At 39.3% G+C, this 24,292-nt stretch overlaps 1 protein-coding gene across 2 annotated transcripts in view; it reads right to left on the reverse strand.

The window, feature by feature from the left end:
* Positions 1-24,292, reverse strand: part of CSMD1 (CUB and Sushi multiple domains 1) — a 2,045,798-nt gene that overhangs the window by 129,821 nt on the left and 1,891,685 nt on the right. For both annotated transcript variants that reach the window (XM_005562521.5, XM_065518732.2), the window contains exons 48-49: positions 18,726-18,872; positions 14,267-14,455 (exon numbers count right to left, since the gene is read on the reverse strand). In XM_005562521.5, the coding sequence (XP_005562578.3) occupies positions 14,267-14,455; positions 18,726-18,872 (336 nt within the window). The remainder of the gene's footprint in view (positions 1-14,266; positions 14,456-18,725; positions 18,873-24,292) is intronic.

Below are 24,292 nucleotides of genomic sequence, written 5' to 3' on the forward strand. Positions count from 1 at the left end.
CGAATATCGGAATACTTGTATATGTATATATATACACATAGGTGTATGTGTGGTGCCCAGTTTTCAGTATTAATGGGAACATAAACATCGTGCTAATTCTGAGTAATGCAAAACCCAGTATTTGTCTTCAAGTGTCAGACAATATTAAGAATAGACGAAATTGGTTGTGAAAAATCTCCCCAGTCAACTCTTCTCCTAATGAAAACTTAAATCATAAAATCAATTTTTTCCACTCTTTTTTGTAAAAATGAAATGCAACTCTCACAAATTCCCAATGCTATTTCTTCAAGTTTGTTAAAATGATGCTAAAGTTCTTGAATAAATACAAAATTCCTATCATCTCTGATGAAAATTTTGCAAATAGAGTGAGGAAAAGGACTTGACTGCATTCGATATGAAAACGTATTATTGTTATTTCAATTAAAGCACTATGGACGTGGCATAGGAAATCATGCACGTAAACAGAAAGAACAGAATGTCCAGAAATAGATATCCACCTACCAGATGATTTAATACAGAAAGTAGCTGGAATTTTAAATCAGTGAAAAAAAAATTAGTGGGGAAAATAATTGCCCAGCAAAGTATTTAATAAATGACACTCAGATAACTGGGTAGCCATCTGAGAGGGTGACATCTTAAAATAGGATCAAACTGAGATCAACACAGATTCACTCTAGAATATGAAGCAAATACTAATGTGTATAAATGAAGCCACAGATTAGAAAATTAATAGCTTAATATATAAGTGAAATCATTCAAATTTTAGAAAAATAGATCAATTTTAACAGAAAATAGAGAGGACTTTTCTGGGCCACAGTTCACAAAGATTAAGATGTTTCCATTCATAGACTATAAAACACATTTGCAATACAGATGACTGACAAGTGGCTAATAAATTATTGTACAAAGAACTTTCAATAAAATTGAATAAGACCAAAGAAAAGTGGGAAAATCATGAGAACATGAACTTAAAAACAAATAAAATATAATAGTCAAGAAATTACCAAAAAAAAAAAAAATTCTCTACTGAGTAATGATCAAATGAATGAAAATGGAAACAATGAGTGATTTTTTTGGTTTCATTTTGACTGTCAGATGTGCAAGAATTAAAAAGATTGGCAATTATGATTTTTTTATTGCAACATAAATTATTCCACACATAGAGGCCCCAGACAGCACCCATTTACTCCAACACGATTTCTGAAGGTCTGGCATGGGCGTGGCCTCACCCTGAGGGTGGCAGCAGGCTGCTTTCTCACCTGGAGGCACGGGAAGAATCCACTTGGAAGCTCACTCAGGTGGTGATGGAAATACGTTTCTTGCATTTGCACAGCTGAATGTTTCCTGACTGGCTGTGGGCTCTGAGCACCCGGAGGCCCTGTGTTTCATGTCCTGTGTCCTTCTTCATCTTCCAAGCCAGCCACAAAGGCTCTCCCTCACATCCAGTCTCTCTCAGGCCTTCAGTCTCTGACCAGTAAGAACCCTGCCCCTAGAAGAGCCCATCTGGTGAGGTTCCACAGTCTGAGCTCATTCTCTCTTTCTGAAGAGCATGCCAACAACATAACCTAATCACAGGAGGAGGGCCCACTGCACCTCCAGGTCCACAGGGAGCAGTCTACCCAGGGCGTCCGTCATCCAGCCCCCTCTTAGAATGCTACCTTCACCATACTCCTCAAACACAGAAGCTTCCGGAAGCAAGCTGTCACACCTGGAGTGCAGCAGCCTATTCGGATTACCTGAAACTCAGTTTGACAAGATAACCCAATATGTCACCTGTTCATTTCCTGTATTTCACTTTCAAGAAATTTTATCCTGGGGCAATAAGTGGAAGCAAGTGCAAAGATGTTTCAGAATGAATACACATGTCTGCATTTTATCTCATAGTTAGAAATGACATAACTGGTCAATGAAATTGCAATAAAGATACAAATAAATATTTTAAAATAGAATTTTTGGCATTTTATTACAATTTTTGGATATAAAATAATGTTTATGCAATATCATGGAAAGTGTGATATCATTCAATTGATATAAAGACAGATTATAGATATAATAGATATGTTTACCGATATGGTTTGTATCTGTGTCCCCACTCTAATCTCACATTAAATTGTAACTCTCAGTATTGGAGGTGGGGCCTGGAGGGAGGTGATTGGATCATGGGGCCGGATTTCTCATGAATGGCTTAGCATCAACCTCTTGGTGCTGTCCTCATAATAGTGAGTGAGTTCTTGCAAGATCCGGTTGTTTACAAGTGTGTAACACCTCCCCTCTCGCTCTCTCTTGCTCCTACTTTTGCCAGGCGATGTGCCTGATCCCCCTTTACTCTCTGCCATGATTGGAAGCTTCCTGAGGCCTCCCCAGAAGCAGATGCTGCCATACTTCCTGTCCAGCCTGTGAAACTGAGCCAATGAAACCTCCTTTCTTTACAGCCTCAAGTATTTTTTTCTTTTACTTTTTTTTTTTTTTTTTTTTTTTTTTTTTTTATAGACAGAGTCTCGCTCTGTCACCGAGGCTGGAGTGGAGTGCAATGGCGTGATCTCGGCTCACCACAACCTCCTCCACCTCCTGAGTTCAAGTGATTCTCCTGCCTCAGCCTCCCGAGTAGCTGGGATTACAGGCATGTGCCACCACACCTGGCTAATTTTGTATTTTTAGTAGAGACAGGGTTTTCCCATGTTGGTCAGGCTGGTCTCCAACTCTCAACCTCAGCTGATCTGTCCACCCAGGCCTCCAAAAGTGCTGGGATCACAGGCACGAGCCACCACGCCAGGCCAGTCTCATGTATTTCTTTACAGCAAGAACAGCCTAATACATTTATAGAGGTATGTTAAAAACCTAATAGATTTACATCAGTTTTGTGGGTTGCAGTTTATTTATTTTTTGTCCCTTCCTTTTATATTTCTGGACTATGTAAATGTATTTTAACCTGCAGACACATTAAGAAAGAAATACATTGGCCAGGCGTGGTGGCTCACGCCTGTAATCCCAGCATTTTGGGAAGCTGAGGCGGGCGGATCACGAGGTCAGGAGATCGAGACTACCCTGGCTAACACAGTAAAATCCTGTCTCTAATAAAAATACAAAAAAATCAAAATAAAATTAAAAAAAAAAATAGCCAGGCATGGTGGCGGGCACCTGCAGTCCCACCGACTTGGGAGGTTGAGGCAGGAGAATGGTGTGAACCTGGGAGGCAGAGCTGGCAGTGAGCCGAGATTGTGCCACTGCACTCCAGCCTGGGCAACAGAACAAGACTCCATCTCAAAAAGAAAAAAGAAAAAAAAAAAAAAAAAAAGAGGAAATACATTGTCATTGTTTATTTTTAAAAGTTTGTGTCTGTATTCTTTTGCCGGGGCTGCCATAACACCACACCACGTAACAACAGAAATGCATTTTCTGACAGTCGTGGAGGCCAGAAGTCCCACAGCAGGTGTCTGCAGGGTTGGTTCTGCCTGAGCCTATCTCCTTGGTGTGTAGACGTCGTCTTCTCGTTGTGTCCCCGCATGGTCGCCCCTCTGTGCGCCTCCGACTCTGCAGGCTGATTTCCTCTTCGTATGAGGACGCACATTGGATTAGGGTTCACCCTAATGACTTTAACTCGATCACCTCTGTAAAGACCCTCTCTCCAAATAAGTCCCGTTCTAAGGTACTGGCAGTTAGGACTCTAACATACGTTTTTTGAGGGGACTCAATTGAACCCATGACACCAGGTAGCAAGTGGAACCTCCAGACTGTCTATCTCTGGTGCCACTGCCCAGTCACAGGGCTCTGTGGCTCTGCTATGCCAGAGATGCTCCAGTTGCTGGAAGATATTCCCCTAGCTGCTCTTACTATTTTTAAAACTTGAAGACCGTACCACCGCTGGCCTAATTTCAAGCTGTTTCCTCCCAGCAACACTGTTTATGTTAGAAACCTCATGAAAGAAAGGACTGGTGAGATGGTTGAGCCACACTCATTTCTCCATAAATTCATATTGATGACAATTGTGACCCAGGCTTTGCGCAAAATGCTGGAGATCCGAAGATACAGCAGAATCTCTGCCTTTTCTTTAAGAAGCATGTTGTCTCATATGGGTATATGATTTTTTAGATTGAGGGTACATGTGCCTTTTGTTACGTGGAAATAGTACATAATGGAGGAGATTGGGCTTCTAGTGTACTCATCACCTGAGTAGCGAACATTGTATCCAACAGGCAACCCTCAACCCCGGCTCACCATCCTTCCTCCCTCCCTGTTTTTGGAGTCCTAAGTGTCGCTTCTTTCCATCCTATATCCATGTGTGCCCAGGTATGTGTGTTAAACCCATGCACATTAGGTACCTGCATCTCTGGTGTTTTTGTGAAAGCAGAGACTCCAGACTTCCTGGAGCCTGCCAAATCAGAATTGCGCAGGGCTGGGAGTCAGGAATTCATTTTTTAAACTTTGCAAGGTAAGAACCACTGGTCAAGGAGAACTGGACAGCTACACAAATATGAAACTAAAGTAAGAAATGCCAAGACATGGACAAAAGGCCACAGTGGGTACCTAGGCACCCCAAGACACAGCAGACTGCCTGGGAGCTGAGCCCTGAAATGAGAAGATGAGAAGCAACTCCTTACCTTGACAACAGTGCATCAAAGGTGGAAAAACAGGCAAAGCGCACACTGTCTGCATCCACGTGGTCTACGTGGACATAAACACCTGCCTTCCAGCCTCAGGGCAAAGCATTCATTCTCCCTGCGATGGTCTCTGGGCAGGAGCCCCATCCTGGCTGGCAGGTCCAGCCACCTCCAGCACGTAGTAGTCACTTCCTTTGAATTGTTCGCTTGTTTTTCCTGTCTCAGCTACCTCCACTTTAAGAATTTAGAAAGCCAACTTCCCCAGGAGCCTGAGGCTTACACCTGCATGCCCATCGGGGTCTTACCCACTGCAGCCCCCATCCAGGCTTGCCTATACATTTTCCTCCACAGCTGCTCTTCTTTCTGCCAGGGACTGACATTTCCAAACTGTCAGTTTCACAGGTAGAGGCTGCTGCTGTGCCTCTTCGATGAAAGACCATAACCTATCCTTCAGTGTCAGCTGGTATCTTAAACTGCACACAGGGGCTGCACTATCTTTACTCCTCTTTGCCTTCTACTGATTTAGGAGCTGTCGTTTTCAAAGTTCCTCCTGCTGGAGTGGAAACTTCTGGGCTGACTTTTTCATCTCCACTTCCCATTTGCCTCTGTTTGCCTTATCCTCACACGCTCTCTTTGTTTGCTTTTTGAAATATTTTGAGTATTCAATGTCAGGTGTATTTCTCCATGTGAAACACATTAAACTCCATTATAGCAGTTTTTAAATGTGTGAGATATATAGTTGATCTCTATTAGCCACTCTTATGCACAGGACCCTTGATTATTTTATGAAATATTATTACTTTGCATATTTTGTACGGTTCCTTGTGCAGAAAGGTCCAGGTCTTCATATCACTACTACTATTATACAAAATTACCCTTTCTGCACATTTCCACTGACTACAATACTGCTTTTAGTATTAACCACATTTCACACAGTTAGAATATGTGAAGTTTTGGGATGCTCAGTGTGTGCTAAACATGGACAGAGGAAATGCATTCTGTAATTGAATGAATAAACATGCTGGGTTTTAGCACACGGTAGAGGAAAATTATATGTCCTCAGTAAAATGCCTGACATACGATTTGCAAACTACAGAGAATCAAACTGATATTGGTGGCATTGGACTCTGCATTTCAGTCTGATTTTGGAAGATTACTTTGATCCGGGGTTGGCAGACTATGGCCTGTAGGTCAAAACCAGCCTGCAGCCTGTTTTGCTACAGCTCGCAAGATAACAATGGCTCTTACATCGTTTTCTTAATTGTGAAACATTTACAGACAAAGAATATGCCATCGAGACTGCAGATGACCCCCAAAGACTGAAGGTCTACCTGGCCCTTTACAGGAAAAGAGAATCAATGTCTGATTTCAGCTACTATGAACAAGAAGGGAAATGTGTTACCAGCTTAGTTACCTAAACATTGCTGACTTGCTGTTCAACAACACTTCGCTTGACAGCCAACCAACAGGTTTACACCAAAAACCTCCCTGGGTGCAAACATGTCTGACTGCATGAGAATTCCTTTTTGGTTGGGCTCCTGTTCTTACCTGGCAGTATGATAAAGGTTTCATGCCAACATTTGCGTTTAATCTTTCAAACCAGGTGGGGGAGCACCTTTACGCCCATTTGCAAATAAAGAAGTTCAGTGAAGTCACTTGCCCTGTCCAGGGTCACGCAGCCAGAAAATGCTGGGGATGGGAGGAACCCATCACTCAATTGTGGGAGCCTGACTGTACCACTGCACAGTGCTGTACCCAAGCACTCCTTTCGAATCCCGCAAGAATGTATGAGGTAGATTTAAGCAAGGGCAAATGGGATAAACCTCATTTCACAACATGCTTGATGGGAGTTGGCCAGTTTGAGCTATATGGACTGTGTGGATTCACATTCTGATAATTTACAGTCTGACTGACATAATGCCTACAACCTATTCTGATTGTAGGCATGATAGCATACATATCCATACATGCCATAGCATGTGATTTGACATTCAGGCACACAAGCATACACACACACACATATCGTAGTATGTGATTTGACATTTAAAATCCCAGAAATTTCTATTTAAGTTTCTAATGAAATCTAAATGTCTAGAAATCTTGTATTAATCTCACAAAACAGAGGAGGAGATTGATAATGAAATAGAAGCAAATAGATATGCATATAAAAAATCAAGATAAAAGTCTCAACTACCTATGCTCTTTATGTTCATAAGTGAAGGATTGTTAAGATTTACAAAATACCTCAATTAATTCATTTATACCAGGTCTCCTAACATATCCTCCTAACGTTTGACAATGACGTTGCTTAAAAAATTTTGTATAAAGTAAAAGGAGTTTCCTCTGAGAGATGCCCTCCCTGTGGGTAAACACCATGTTTAGGGGTGAATGCATGGTATAATGGAAATCGCTTAGATTTTGGAATCTGAAAGGCTGCAGCTTAAATCCCACCTGAGATAATTAGGCTTTTTTTTTTTTTTTTCTGTAACATTGTCTGTGAGCGACAGCATCTATGAGGACTGAAGAGATACACACGGACATACATCCATGTGCGTCCTCTGTCCCCTCCACCCACCTCTTTGCACCAGTTTGCGTCCTTTGCCATGCTATGTATAAGCAGAATACAGGCAGCTATCTCGATCTAAAAGTTCTGACTTTAAAAACAGAAGCTTAATCACGTAATTTGTGAGAATGATTGCTTTTTGTCCTCTTTATTGGCTGCAAAACGCTAGCAAATCATAAATAAACAATAGACAAACTCCACTCCAAGCAAAAGCCACAGCTGATAGAAGGCTCTGAGAACCAGACCTTGAAAGTAAATAGCTGTCTGGGAGTTGCTCTCTCTTTGACCAGGGAACTTGAAAGCAGTGCACTCCGACGTGCCAGTTTAACTGGATCTTTGAGATAACACAGAAAATTTCAGTTCTAATTCAGGCTTCTCCTCAAGATGAATAAGATTAGTGTGCTGATAATGGAAACAGCTGCTTGGCAGAGTTTCTTACTTTAAGGCAGGAAATGAAGCCTGAGGACAGAAGAGCTGCCTGGCTTTATCAAGGACGATAAAAACCAACACAGATTTTCAGAGAGAAATAATTTAAAAGGTCAGGCGAAGTGAGAAAAACAACCTGGAATTCCCTGAAACCAATAAAATGCATCTTGCCGGCCCCATCTTCTCACTGACAGACGATCCGTAGCGAAACTTTTATTTGCTGCATCCACAAGCTAATTGCGAGCCATCAAGGGTCTCGGGAAGAGCTCTGTTGGGGTTGTGGCCTGGGTTCTGCCACTTTGAACCCCACAATTCGGGATGAGTTTGGAGAGGGTGCCTCCCAAATCCCCTTCCAGACCTAACAATCGTAACTCGCATGCATGTCATATTTGAAGGCTTATCCTATATTATTTATTTAATCCTCTCAGTAATTCTGGGATGTAAATATCCAAATCTCTATTTTACATGGCCGAAAGCAGGCTTAGAGAGATCAGGGCTCCCTGGCCTTCTAGGGGCTAATTTTGAAGGGGATGACCCTCACGATGTATCCTCCGATTTCAAATCCGAGTAATTTTTCTCTAAAAAATTTGATGCATCTATAATATCACTGGCAAAAAAGTGAATTAAAATAGAAGAGAACAAAAACAAATTCTAAATAATTTTTAAAGGGAAAAATATTCTCAAATATGTATCTTAGAAAATCATGACTTAGTGATTTTCCAAATTTAAAATGTTTACCAAATGGCTACAAGGGGCAGGGCATTTTGCTCGGGTCCGAGGGGCACAGTGGCATTCACATGGTTTGTAAGATCAGTAGTTGGGGGGCCTAAAAGAGAATGAGCTCAATATTCTAGGTTTGATCTTGCTCATTTATTAAAAGGCAACCGTTACATTTTAGTAACCATTTGGATATATTAGTCTAGACATTTTGTAAAAAAGGATGAATGAATGTCCTTTATGCATTTAGGAAGTTTATAAATTGTATTTATTTTATGTAAGAATAAACGGACTGCTTTTCAAATCATTGAGAAAAAAATATAATGTCAACTCAAGGATAACTGTAATATTAAACAGATCAATACAGATTTTAAGTTCCCAATGCCCCAAAGAGATATTTGCCGTTTTTAAAAATTATTTTTCCTTTTTTACAGTTTTCAAATAAAATAATTAAATAACTATGATGACCTTTAAGTTGGACATGAAAGTCTTAAAATATTTTAACATTTGCATCTGTAATTACATTCCCAATTATCTCAACAACCTTCTATATGATTTATTGCAGGATTTATAACCACTTTTGACCAAATGTGAGATGCTGTCAGAGTCGAAACTGTTATTTATTTTATGGTAGAGCTGCCTAGTTTGAAATGCATCACAGCAGATAGTCTTTCTGTAATTACAATTTTATTCATTTGAATTGGTCCTTATAAAACTTACAAAGTCAAATATGATAAAGCAAATGAAGCACCCAGTATCTTAAACTAATTTAAAATCCACTGGCTCATTACTGGTAATTTTCAAAACTCCATCTTTTCTTAGCCTCAGACTCACTACTGGGGACAGCTTGCCCCCTGGACCTGAGCACAAATGTCAAAATCAATTTCGTGAAGCCTCCTTTCCCTCACGTGGCCCTTATTTCAGTGAGTGGTACCAAATACTCCCAGCAATCAAGCCTTCCACCAACATATGTCATTCCAGAATTATCTCTTCCTTTTCACCTGCTTTCAGGAGAGACTGCGGACTCTGTTTCCTAAGTATTTTCAATATCTGTTTTCATGCAAAACTTGTTTCTCACTCTATTTCTAGAAGTCTTCATATCCCTCAAACACACATTGCTACAACCCACTGAGTACTCGTGATTCCAGACAGGATTCACGCCAATCATTCATGATGCCACTGAAGGATCAAGCTTTCTAAAATGCAGATGGGATTGTGTCTCTTTTGCTCTTTAGTGGAGTCTCATCGAGCAAGGACAGAAGGTGAAAGCCACATAAATATGCAGCTGAGATTCTCCACGGGCTGATCCTGCCCATTTCTCCAGCCCCTCGTCCTCCACCACGTCCCCTTCACATTCCAGCTCAGATATCCCATCAGAGAAAACTATCCTGGACCTTCTGTGCTGCCCCCGCTGGATGACCATCCATTCCTGCTGACTATCATATTGAATTGTACTTACTAGTTTATAAGACTCTCTGCCTCCGGACTAGCAGAGTCGTAAGAGCTGGGAATATTTTTTATTCACCTTGGTACCTGCCTGCAGCGCCTAACTCAGAACTAAGTTTGAATTGAAAAGAAAATAGGCATAACTTCCTTAATACTTGTATGAGGCTTCAGACCCACAGCAACAACCTTAATCTACAAAAACAGACACATAGCTAACATTGCTTTGCCTGTATTTGAAGTAATACAAAAGGAAATATGTCAAGAAATTATATAAAATATATACCCTCTCCATAAACATAGCCCTTGTATCTACTTTTATTTTGGACAGTGTGCTTGAGGCCTAGAGGCTTCAGATGTAAAACCTGTAACTTTATCCCTACAGATGTGCTATGTGGAGATTCTCATGTCCCAGCTTTATATCGAATGTGAACATCTGTGGGAAAAATAAAATCACGAAAGACTTCTGAGCTGATTTGAGTGCCGATGATGTGGTGATGTGTTAATTTAGCTGGGGTTTTTGAAAATTGTTTTTCCTATGTGGAGTTTCAAACACTTTAAAGAAAGAGCTCACCTAGTCTTTTATTTCATATTTCATTTTTATTTTATTCATTTTTATTTCATAATTATGAATCGTCAGCAATTCAGGATCACATAAATGGTGACAATTCTTCCATATATATTAACTGTCTTTAAACAAAAACGCTAGTTTTTTTAAAAAAAGACAGAACATGTCTTCAATTATCTTAGAACTGAAAATAAAATTCTCTAAGTGCCATATATCTCTGCTTGTAAATTAAAATTACTAATTAAGATTCCGAGAACCAAATAGAAAATAAGGTTCCCTTAATGTTTCATTTTTAATACCGGAGGAAAAGAGCAATACATCGATGATAATCAGAATGTCTTCTTCTTTTTAAAGTGTTTCAGCCTCAAAATAACTTTTTGAATCTATGATTTAAAAAAATTTTTCTGATTACATATATTTTTGAGGCAGTCATCAAAGGGTCCTATTTGCATATCACTAAGGATGTTGCTTAATCTGTTATACACAGCCAAATGTGCAACTCTATATTCCAGGTCATGCTGTCCATCCACGGTGACAGTTACCATCATTTACAATTTTTGTTTGTTTGTTTTTGGTCTCATTCTGTCTCCCAGGCTGGAGTGCAGTGGCATGAGGTCAGCTTACTGCAGCCTCTGCCTCCTGCCTGGGCTCAAGTCATCCCTCCACCTCAGCCTCCCAAGTAGCTGGGACTACAGGTGCACACCACATCTGGCTAATGTTTCTACTTCTTGTAGAGACAGGGTTTCACCATGTTGCCCAGGCTGGCCTGAACTCCTGTGTTCAAGTAATCCACCCACCCACCTTAGCCTCCCACAGTTGCTGGGATTAGAGGTGTCAGCCACTGCACCCAGCCTAGAATTCTATTTTTCATTATTAGACTGTGAGTCCCTTGGAAGGAAACAAAGCTTGTTGTTGTTGTTGTTGTTATTTCCCCATGGGTCAGCACACACAACTGCTCAACATATCTGTGAGTGGATGGGAGAAGGTTTCTAGTATAATCCACAACACACCATATGCAATTTGCCGAAGAAAAGCAGCTGAAAACCCATGAAGTCTCTTTCTAACTGTCATATGAGGCCAGAGTGTTTCTACAACTTAGGGAAGTATATACAGTATGTAAAAGATCCACATTCTAAGGCTGGGCACAGTGGTGCACACCTGTAATCCCAGCATATTGGGAGGCTGAGGCAGGTGGATCAACTGAGGTCATGAATTCAAGACCAGTCTGAGCAAAATGGTGAAACCCCAATTCTACTAAATACAAAAAATTAGCCAGGTATGGTGGCGGGTGCCTGTAATCCCAGCTACTTGAGAGGCTGAGGCAGGAGAATTGCTTGAACCCAGGTGGCAGAGGTTGCAGTGGGCTGAGATCACGCCACTGCACTCCAGCCTGGGCAACAAGAGCGAAACTCCATCTCAAAAAAAAAAAAAAAAAAAAAACACATTCTAAAAGTAACAGAAGGAAAATGTAGGCTAAACCAAATAAAATCTCCCTTTGTTGCACACTGCAAAAATCACACATTTATATTTTACATTAAATTTAGTGAAATCAACTGTAATAATTCTTTAAGCATAAGCAAAAGACTGCCGGGTTATAAATTGCCAATGTATGTTGTACAACCTTATGCTGTTTAAAATTTTATAATTCCTTCTCAGTGGCCTTTATCCAGAGAATCATTATATTTACTCTTTATTTTAAAGGTTTAATTTTGTTTTAAAAATGATAAAAATGCTTATTTAATTTTACCACACAACTTTAAGGTTCAAAAAATTCTACTTTATGCTAATTTTTTTGTTTAAAGCATTACAGTCTATATATAATGAAAATAGTTTTATATTATAATTAAAATGCTATTTTACACAAATTATAAATATCTACAAGGTGACTCTTGCACAGGAAATGAATTTAAGTGCTTAAAATATAGATTCTTTCAGAATTGGTATTTGCAAGATTCTATTTTAAGTATAATTTCTTCTGGCAAGAAACAATTCCACTTTAACACTGGTCAGGCTCACAGAAAGACTGAATTCTAGACCAACATTTTTATGATTATGAAGTCCTTTCACTTTCATGTGTTTCAGTTTCAAATACACAAAAATAAGTAGTTCAACTAGATTGCTTTTAAGATCCCTCCAAGTGAAAAGGTCAACATGTATGAAGAGAAAACAAAACCATATTGACTCCTGGGTTAATAGAAAGGTTAACAGGAAGTGTAGAAAGTCGCAAGTCTGTTTTTGAAAAATGATACTTCTTAAATATTTTATAATTTGAGAACAAAGTCATGTAAGTTATTTATTGCCAAGAACAAATCTGAAGGAAGATACTCTAACTCTTCTTCTAAAACGTGGTGCGCATTCTAGCATCCCCCACACACAAAGCCATTGCCTCTCTGCCATGTTCCACTCAAAGAAGAGATTCCCTGATCATGTTCCCACAAATTCCTTGGCCACAGCTGCAAAGATGTCAGAAGAGCCTCATTTACAGTGTGCACTATTGGTATTTCTGAATCATTTAACTTAGCATTAAATAGTTCTGCTGGGGGAGGCCATGGGAGAAGAAGAAAGAAGTCAAGACTTATCCCAAAGCTATATATTTGACATCCTTTAATGCTTCTCAACCATTCACTGAAAGAGCAAGCCATGTCTCCACCTCGTAAACCGTTTCCACAACTCCTTGCTTAACAATCAGAAAGACGGACTGGCATGTGCCTGGCGTCACCCGGGTCCCTTTGGGACATGAAGGTCCCTCTCCGTACTCCTTTGTGCTTAGGCCTGGAGAGCACATTCTCCTTAGGCTTTTGACTCTAGAGGGCAGGAAATGACTTCAGGAATTTCTGCCCATTCCACCAACTCCCTTTCCTGTGTCCAGCCTGCCGTTGGGGTTGTGACTCTGTCATTAGCATTGTTTCCAGTGCCAGTGGGGCAGAGACCACGGCGTGTTCTCTGAGCTGAAGTTGGGTCTCTTCAGCAATAGATTCTATGACTCTGTTCTATAAACAGAGTCACAGAACATTTAAAGCAAATGAGAACTATATCTTCTTCTAAAAGAAAAAGTATTCTTGTAAAGAAAAAAAATCATCAATCTAATCATTGCTAATGAAGTAAGCTGCTTGAATCTATCTCTATGTTTATTTTACATTAAATAAGAATTTTTAGAGGTAAAACATAAACAATACAGGCTAAGTGTCTGATCAACTTCTCATAGTCAAAGGAACCTACAGTAAGTGTGATAAGTATAAGTATCTATTACTGTCTCACAAGCAATACCAGAAAATCTAATATCTAATGAAAATGAGAAAAAAGAGAGCCAATATGAGCTTCCACTCATATATCATAATTAGCTTTCAAAGACTAATATAATTCATTATGAATATAAACCTTGATAAGACAAAACTATGAAAATTTCATGACTTCCAAGCCTTCAATTAAAATTAAAATGCCTTATTTGAAAACCTGGTTTTTATGCACATGATAGATAAAATGCAAAAAAAAAAGGCATGAAATATTGAAATCAACTTTAACAAGCCCTAGATTTAAATAGCAAAACAAAATCAAATACAGAGCTTATGGCTCAAAGAATGAGTTTTTAAACTAAAATAAGGACAATGAGTTTTTCAGAAATTAATGTTTTAAAATTAATACAGCGGTAAAGAAAAATTATTTTGAATCTTAAATCGGATGACACAGTATTTTACTTCAAGAGGAAGTACAAGTAAGTGTTAGAATAACTTGGCCCTGGATCTAGTGAATGTCCAACCCTTCTCCAAATTCAGACTATCCAACAGGAAAGTTTACATGGCCAGTGGAAGGCTTAATTCGTATTGTTATAAGACAACACTCAATTTTTCCTTACCTTTTATCCTTAGTTAGCATTTCACTTATTTTCAGAGAGTGATTAAATTGAAAGTAATACACAGGAAACAAGGCTGGAGATGAAAATGCATTTCTTACCCTGGCAGAGGGGCGTGAGGGAGTCCCACTGGTACATGCCAAGTGGGTTTCGTCTACAGGTTGCGTTGCTGTGGCCGATCATTCGGTATCCAGGCTTGCAAAAATAATGCACTTTGCTTCCGACCGCTCCTGCAGTCCTGTTTAGAATACCCCCGTTCTTCAGGGGGTGGGTCAGACTGCAGTAAGGTGCTGTGGGCAGACAGACACACACACAAATAAGTGAACAAGCAAACAAATGGCCAGTGCCATTGCCTTGGTGAGAGTCTATAAACGAACGCCTTCTGATTTCCAAACAGTAGGAAATGAGCACCAGTAGGTAAGTTTGTTCTAAAGAGCATTCCACAACTCGAGAGTCAAGAGGCAAGTCTCTTACGCTGAAGTTGAGATCCCCTGCAGCTATGAGTCAGTGTGATGCTAGGATCCTGACTACTGTGAGAAACATCAGGAGTATCCAATCTTCTGGCTTCCCTGGGCCACACATAAAACACACTAACACTAATGATAGCTGAGGAGCTATAAAAGAAACTGCATAAAAATCTTATCACATTTTAAGAAAGCTTACAAATTTGTGTTGGGCTGCATTCAAAGTCATCCTGGGCCATATGCAGCCCATGGGCTGCAGGTTGGACAAGCTTGGTCTAGAAGGATCATTTTGAAAGACCTCACTCACCTCTCTAAAGCAGGTTACTTACTTCAGTAAGCACATCTGTCACCAGGATAAAAGTGATAGGGTACTGCACAAGGCATCATATTTGAAACAAAAATATTCTCCATGTTTTTTTTTAAGTATGGTTAAAACAGAGAAAGTAGAAATATATAACATGCTCTTAATCAAGGCCATTAACTTTTTTCCTTGTTGCTGTTGAGTGAAACTTCTGGACTGTACAATGACATAGATTTTAACCTTCTTTTTTAATATATGGGATTTGAATGAAATCTTTGAAGAAAACGCATTATCTTGAGTCAATAACAATCTCACAATAGTTTTAATCATCCCCCTTTGTAAGGAGACTTTTTAGAACCAGAGGCGGGCGTTTGTGAAAATAATAGTCCCACTCACCCAGAATGTCACATTTCTACGGCTAAAAGTCTCTGCATCTTATTTACACATTTAGACAAAGAAACCTGCTTCATTCGTACAAGGCGAGGTCACTACTGCACAAGGTGAGGTCACTACTGCCCAAAATCCTAGGAACTCACTTCAGACGAATTTAAACAATACAACAGAGAAAGTCGTTAAGAACTGGGAACCTTGGTTTCTTTTTAAAGAAGGGGATTTTAGATCTTCCACTTCCCTCTGGGGCTTCCATGTAAAAGCACACACATGCAGGTCTGAATGCCTGGCGCTGCTCCTTTCCTTGGAAATATATTCAGAAGAAACTTTCTGAAGGTTTTCTATCATAGTGGTGCCCAGAAGCAACATCTACGTGTCTGGCCCCAGTTGTCAACCGCGTTCCTGAGAGAAGTGTCCTCAGAGAATATTCTCAGCTGGGTGAGCCTCTGAAGTACCATTTCATTTTTACAACGGGCTGATTTTTCTTAAGTGAAAATCCACTATCATAAGAATCTCCTGATTCACTCCATTGGCCCTACCATTTTCTACTTCCAGTTGTTTCTAGACCAAATTTTTCTAAGTTTTGAATGAACCAAAATACTTAGTTTAGACCAAGTAGGAGTACAATCAGGCACCCTGAATTACCAATGCCTTGGAACCACTGTGCTAGCCAAAAAAAAAAAAAAAAAAAACAAGTTAATAAATTAGAAAGAACAATCAGACTGTAGATTCCTCTCCAAAGTCACAGATAAGTTAAATAAAGTCTGCAGGAAGTGAGACCATGAGGTTCGTTGGGCGTCACCTGTGCTTTATGACACAGCTCCATTCGTTAAGAGATATAATTTGCAGGATGAGCATCTAACTCTACAGATTCCAATAAGGTTCCATTTTCTTTTACTGTATTTCTTCTATCGCCAGGCTCTCAAAAATACCTCTTCTTTCCTAACTGACTTAGAATAAGACACAAAGGGCCCTGCAGGGGAAATCATAGCACAGAATACAAAGAGACTGGAGCACGGGCCCTGCCGGCCCAACTCCTGGCTGTGGGAAGAGGAATTCAGAGGAGCCAGGGCCCGGTCCTTCCACTCTGCTGGTGCAGCCTTGGAAAAGCCAGGATATAGGATGAAAAGTCAAATGGGTACCCAGGGTGAGAGAAGACTGGGAGAGGTGGATACTCTGGAATTTCGGGGTGAACGCCAAACCAGTCTGTATTTTCAACCTGCCCAATACAGAAGCTTTCATTTGCTTCTGGTAGCACTGAAAGGACATTGTTAATTCAGCCTGCCCTTAGCACAGTGTATGGAATTGTCCAGAACCACAGTTCGACAGGCATTTCTTTGTCTTTTTTAACTCAGATTTCAATTACAGTGATCCATTATATTGCTTTCATGCCTGAATGATCAACAGTTTTAAGTGCATACGGCAAATACATGTTGTGGATGCAATGAGTGGTCATGTGAGCATATTATGGGCTAGAGTTCCCTTGCCCACATCTTAATATTTTAGGGACACGTTCATTTAATCAATGCTCAAAAATTACTGGTGCTGACCTAGCAGAGATCACCAAGTCACCAACTCTAAGTAAAAAGCTGTGAGATAGATAGATAAGAAATTTGTTATATTCACATACGACACATATCTGTTTGTCTATCTGTCTCTCTGTCACTCTCTCCCTCTCTCCACTTAAACAACACAAAATTGTGTAGTCTTCTTCTCCCAAAATAGTTTAACAATGAGGCTTTTCTTGTGGTATGACAACAGATGAAAATACCTTTTGAAAGACACAGAGATCACTGTTCTCACAATTGAAGGTATAATCATACCACCAGGCGACTAAGAATTTCTCTTCAGGTAAAACAGGATAAATTATGTTCATCATGATTTTCTCTGTGCTGACCATGTTTGCACACTGGAAAAATTCAAACACCTTTAGGAGTCTGACTATCTGTTTTTTGGAACGAGGAGTTTGCTGAATGCAAATCCCATCATTGCATCAATGTCTTTGTAGCAAAGCTCTGAGTATATTTTACTAAATCTTCCAGAGGAAGAATGTCTGAATTTCATGCCTGTTATCCTCACATCGAGGGCCTTTCAAAATCTTGATGCTTTTTACCATTTTATACGTCTACCAACTAGAGTGAGCTGAAACCTTCTTCTTAAAGCTGTTGTTTTTAAGACTGTTTCCTGTTTTTCCCTTTGGATGCTCCTAGCCCCTAAAGACGTAAAACACCAACGCAGGAATAAACGACCCTCCGTCAGCACACGCTGTCCGCTTCCCATACACAGTGAGCATCTTTCACGGGAAAACATAACTTCAAAGTTGTCAAGCATATTGTTGAGTGAGATTTTGAGAAATATTTAGATTTTCTGCTTAGTAATTGAAATGTGCTCAGGAATGAAGAGCCTGCCAACTGCTTTTGTAGGAAAGTTTAAAGACTGCTGTGGTCAGATCACATTGACGATTGTATACAGGATTTAATGTCTAATAAATATATTGACTGATTTGATCAATTTGTTATTAATTGATTTAGTTAATATAAATCACTGCTGGCAGAGAATGATTAAAGTATATAGAGAAAGGACAAAATAATTTACATTTTGATAAGGAAATATATATATTAAACATATACTTATTATGTACATGCTTATTTGTACGAATATATGCATGTACATATATGTGGTGTGAATCATACATAAAGAGACCTGCAGATAGAAAGACATAACTATTAATAGAAAGAGATTATCATCACTTATGCAATTAATAGAAATACAAGTATCTTTTCCTGTTTGTTTCCTTACCATTTAAACAAATTTTAAAATTAATTTTGATTATATTAGTTTATCTTTTGGAAAATGTCTTTGCTTTCTATGATATGAATTTCAACAGTTTGTAATTTTAACAACCAAATTCTAAATAATAAGCAACAAATTTCCTAATGTAGTTTAGAGGAATCATTCAGAATAATTCCCCATCATATATTTCTATTGTAGTTAATTATTAATCTTTAAGAAATAGGATTATATTGTAAATTTCTTTTTTTTTTTTTTTGTGAGACGGAGTCTCACTCTGTCCCCCAGGCTGGAGTGCAGTGGCGCGATCTCGGCTCACTGCAAGCTTCGTCTCCCGGGTTCATGCCATTCTCCTGCCTCAGCCTCCCGAGTAGCTGGGACTACAGGCGCCCGCCACCACGCCTGGCTAATTTTTTTGTATATTTAGTAGAGACGGAGTTTCACCATGTTAGCCAGGCTCGTGATCCACCCACCTCGGCCTCCCAAAGTGCTGGGATTACAGGTGTGAGCCACCGTGCCCGGCCACATTGTAAATTTCTATTTAAATTGTTTTATTCAATGAAAATCACCTGTTTTAAAATACTTTCATATAAAATCTAAACCTCATTTACTTACCTGCGTAGCGAATCTTGAATCCTTTTTTACTGGTGGCATGGTCAGTGGACCAGCGGAGATATAACTGATTACTCCTGCTTGTAAAATTTGATTGTTCAGTATGATTCCCACTTAAGACTACTAGGAGAGGACTTTGCCCAGAAGAACCTAAGTGAAACAGAAAAACAAAAACATTCAGAGATGAGTGAGCACCTACAAAATGCATACTAGGTTTAGTTTTTTATTACAGTAGAGTCTACGTGTTCAATCAGACATTATTATTCCAAAAGGGGACAACAAATTCCAAATGACTATAGTGACAGATGTATTTTCTGATAAAAATAAGACAATAATCTACAAAAATAATTTCAGGTGCATATGCTATTAATGGCATCATATTTAAATGAGCTTTGTCTATAAAACAGCAGTAACTGAAAAAAATGAAAGTAATATGTATTGTGGTTAGTATTTACAACATCACACTTATACCGGAAAATAGAAACTTTCATGTAATACTAGTGGAAGTATAAAGTAGTAGAATCACTTTGGAGGGCTATTTGGTAATATCCAGTAAAACTGAAGGTTCAATTATATTTCTATGAACCCTAGCACATGTGTGCAAGTATTATTTATATAGTGAACATGTGTATTCTAGCACGATTTCTCATGGTAAATTTTAGATCAAACTAGTAATTTGGAGTTTTAAAAAAGAATTGAAGATTCCATGAAAAAGAATTAGATTCACACAGCATTAAAATTAACAAACTAGCTATACACATATCCACATAAGTAATTCTTAATATAACAGATTATTACTAAAAATATATATTTAGAGATAAATATAATAGGATAACAATTACATAAAAAATAAAAAATGCGACATATAAAATGTGTACGTGTAGATGATAGAGAAATAGTTATAAAACATGCATAACCATGACCCATACAACTCCAGCTTCAGAATACTAACTTCCTCTAGGAGAGGCACAAGTGGAATTGGATGTGGGTGAAACTTCCAAATTTACCTGTACACATTGCTTCTTTATAAGACAAGGGCCTAAAGTAAATTTGACAAAGGCCTGAAATGCATATCTAGTTTTTTCATTTTTCATCTGTCTGTCTATGGTATTTGAAATTATTTTTAAAACACTGAGACAACACAATTAATACTGAATGTATAGGTAAGAAAAGAAAGCACAGTGGAGAGTCACCCGGCATCGCCCTCGTCACCATAACCCAAAGCCATTTATCAGGAGAAACTGCTTCATGGCACTGGAGCTGCCAACGACGCTACTCTGTCAATGAGCCCAACAGGATCTCATCCTCGTAAATGTGCTCATGGCATTTTGCATTTCACAGTTCACTCCTAGGGAACACACTATGGACTGGGAGAAGGCGGCTCTTGCTGTTGTTCATAATACAAATGCTATGAAGTAAAGTGACACCTGTCTTTGTTGTTACACATAAAATTTGATTTGTGCAAAGATGCTGAGAAACCACACTCCACTCCCTGTGGAACTCCCAGTCGGAGCAGTTCTCATGATTTGTTTCAAGTAAGACTGTTACGGACTAGAGTGGGTCCCCCTCTAATTTTACACATTGAAGTCCTAACCCTCAGGACTTGGAAATGCGACTTGAAAGAGAGAGAGGGAGGGTCCCTGAAGACATAACTAAGGTTAAATGAGGTAGTATGGGTGGGTCCTAATCCAATATAACTGGTGTCTTTCTAAGAAAAGGAGATTAAGACAGTCACACCCTGAGTGGGGGCCATATCTGCAAGCCTGGGAGGGAGGCTTGGAGGAGAGTCCTGCCCTGCCCACCCCGTGAGCTTCAAGATTCAGCATCCAGAACTGTGTGAACAGAAATTTCTGCTGAGGCCGGGCGCAGTGGCTTACACGTGAAATCCCAGCACTTCGCAAGGTAGAGGCGAGTGGATCACCTGAGGTCAGAAGTTCGAGACCAGCCTAGCCAATATGATGAAACCCCATCTCTACTAAAAATACAAAAAATTAGCTGGGCGCAGTGGCAGGGTCCTGTAATCCCAGCTACTCAGGAGGCTGAGGCAGGAAAATTGTTTGAACCTGGGAGGTGGAGGCTGCAGTGAGCCAAGGTTGTGCCATTGCACTCCAGCCTGGGTAACAAGAGCGAAATTCTGTCTCAAAAAAAAAAAAAAAAAAAGAAAAGAGTCTGTTGAAGCCACTCAATTTATGGCACTTTGTCATGGCAGCCCTAGGAAAGAAGTATGAAACAAACAAACGAACAAAAAACCACAACCCAAAACTAGCATATTAAATAACTGGGCAACGCTGACTTTGGTCAGAGTGAAGGAGGAGGAGAAGAAATGACATTAATAGTTCTCGCTGTGAAAAACGTCATGGCTAAATTTCCTGGGAGATGCCCTGCAAAAGAGTGGCTTGTATTTCATAATCAAAGACAGAGTGTGTTTGGTACGTTGGTTTGCTTATTTGGTGTTTAAAAGGATAATGTATGTTCTGAGATAAAATGCCACTGGGAAATTAATTAACCTGAATTTGTGACGTTTTGAAATGTCGTTTTTAATGACAGAACTTAAGATTAGGTTTTTTTTTTTTTTTTTCTTTTTTGAGACAGAATCTTGCTCTGTCTTCCAGGCTAGAGTGCAATGGTTCAATCTCGGCTCTCTACAACTTTTGCCTCCCAGGTTCAAACGATTCTCCTGCCTCAGCCTCCTGGGTAGCTGGGATTACAGACGCCTGCCACCATGCCTAGCTAATTTTTGTATTTTTTAGCAGTTAGACACGGTTTCACCATGTTGGCCAGGCTGGTCTCGAACTCCTGACCTCAGTGATACAGTCACCTTGGCCTCCTAAAGTGCTGGGATTACAGGCGTGAGCCACCAAGTCTGGCCAATTATAGGTATTCTTAATCCAGCATCTGAACCCTCATTCCATTCTATCTGTTCTCTTTGTCTAAAATGTAACTAACCTTCTAGAAAGACTAGTCTTTAAAAGCACACATTCAAATTGGCATGTGCAGAAAACCAGCACAGCAGTAAAGGAAGGTATCCATTTCTGTTACCAAAATGGAAACTAAGTATTCTACCAGTGTACACTGTAATTTTAATTTTGACAGTCTTCTCAATCGAGTTTCATTATGATTAAAACACTGTGTTTTAAAAAGCATTATGGGATATCCACTACTTAAGCCACAGAGAGTAATATACGCTTGAGATAATAAAGTCTAAAATCAATATATTCAACAACATGTTTTTTGGTCAACCTATGAACTATAAAAGAGCCTGTCTTACAAAAAAAAAAGAGAGATACGAACCTGACATTTACTGCAACAAAAATGTCATCGCTTAAAAAAATTCATATAAAACTCTGACCTTTCACTTTGCAGAAAAAAGTTTAAGACCAGAACAATCCTAGTCATTGATCTCTGATAATTTTGACAGCAAGTATTATGCTATTGTCTCTAATGTCTATTTTGCCTGTTGTTTATAATGGCTATGATCTGTCCAAATTTGTAGGAGATCAAATTGCAAGCCATGAGTGCATAAATTATTGATAAATATTTGCTCCTGAAAGTAAGAGACTTACAAGCACAGCCAGCTATATTTCAGTTCAACTACTGTGAAACGAAAGAACATGCGTAAGTTCAAAATAATTATTTAAATATATTTTTATGTCCTTTGTAGGGATATATATGTCTATATATACACAAACACAAACACAGACATGCAGCCTGTGAGGCTGGATACTCTACATTTTAATTTTTGCATAATACCTAATAGGCCTCAAATACAGTTTACCTCCCTTCCTCCTCAACAAGAGAAACCCCATTTTTTTTTTTTTTTTTTTTTTTTGAGACGGAGTCTTGCTCTGTCACCCAGGCTGGAGTGCAGTGGCTGGATCTCAGCTCACTGCAAGCTCCGCCTCCCAGGTTCATGCCATTCTCCTGCCTCAGCCTCCCGAGTAGCTGGGACTACAGGCACCCGCCACCACGCTCGGCTAGTTTTTTTGTTTTTTGTTTTTTGTATTTTTTTAGTAGAGGCGGGGTTTCACCGTGTTAGCCAGGATGGTCTCGATCTCCTGACCTCGTGATCCGCCCGTCTCGGCCTCCCAAAGTGCTGGGATTACAGGCTTGAGCCACCGTGCCCGGCCGAGAAACCCCATTTTTATACTTGCCTAATGAGTTCCTTCTCTCTACTCTACAGACTAAAGGAAAAGTTGTAAATAATGCATGTTTGTTTTACTTTACATATTAAAAAAGCCATGCTCTGAAAATGAAAATACTGCTCTCCCGTTCTCTGTTTCTATATATAAAAATGAGTTTAATTTCCAAGTTATTAATTCATTTTTGAAAATACATTAATTGATTCAGTGATGTCTATCCATACAAGCAATTTGATTCATCAACTCAGTAAAGTGAATACAAACACACATCAAATCAATTAGAATAATTTATTTTTCTCACTGAATTGACTGTTATTTATCTGAACTCAATGACAAATCTGTCAAAATATGTGAAAACCCTGTTATTATGTACAGCCATAATTGTATCCGGTCTAATTTTCTGGGCTATGATGGTTTTACACAAAGAGAAATATTAACATTCCTTCCATTTCAAATTGACAATTCAACCACATATTACTTTTAATCATATCACTGCTAAAATTTTTATTCAAATTGCATAAAATCGTAAGACTATTGTTGAAAACATATTGCACGTGTTCAGTTAACCATATTTCACCATTTTAAAGAATCACACTTTAAAAACTCCTGTAGCGTTTCTCATCTAGAACTCTCTGTGAGCCACTATTTTTACTTATTTCTAGTAAAATAATGATTAAAATACCTCTAGGCCTAAGTTTCCTAAAATATCTTGTGAATTGATATTACATATAGGAGAGAGAGAAAGAGCTATTGAGATCATCTTCTCTAAACCACCATGTAAAAAAATTAAGTGGCTCACGCCTGTAATCCCAGCACTTTGGGAGGCCATGGCAGGCGGATCACGAGGTCAGGAGATCGAGACTATCCTGGCAAACACGTGAAACCCCATCTCTATTAAAAATACAAAAAATTAGCCGGGCGTAGTGGTAGGCGCCTGTAGTCCCAGCTACTCGGGAGGCTGAGGCAGGAGAATGGTGTGAACCCGGGAAGTGGAGTTTGCAGTGAGCCAAGATCGCGCCACTGCACTCCAGTCTGGGTGACAGAGCGAGACTCTGTCTCAAAAAAAAAAAAAAAAAAAAATTAAATAACGGTTAAAGAAAATTCAGTACATTTTCAGGGTGTCTTGCTTAGTATTCTAACTGTTTGAAAAGTGACAATGTTAACAATTGTGTGGTTTGGCTGTGTCTCCTCCCAAATCTCTTCTTGGATTGTATCTCCCACAATTCCCTTGTGTCATGGGAAAAACCTGGTGGGAGGTCACTGAATCATGGGGGTGGGTCTTTCCCATGCTGTTGTCCTGATAGCAAGTCCCACAAAATCTGATGGTTTTAAAAACGGGATTTTTCCCTGCACAAGCTCTCTCTCACGCACGCACGTCCGCTCTTGCTCTCTCTCTCTCTCAGGACTGCCACCATCCATGTAAAATGTGAC

Source organism: Macaca fascicularis, chromosome 8, assembly GCF_037993035.2.
Source record: "Macaca fascicularis isolate 582-1 chromosome 8, T2T-MFA8v1.1".
Lineage (NCBI taxonomy): Eukaryota > Metazoa > Chordata > Mammalia > Primates > Cercopithecidae > Macaca > Macaca fascicularis.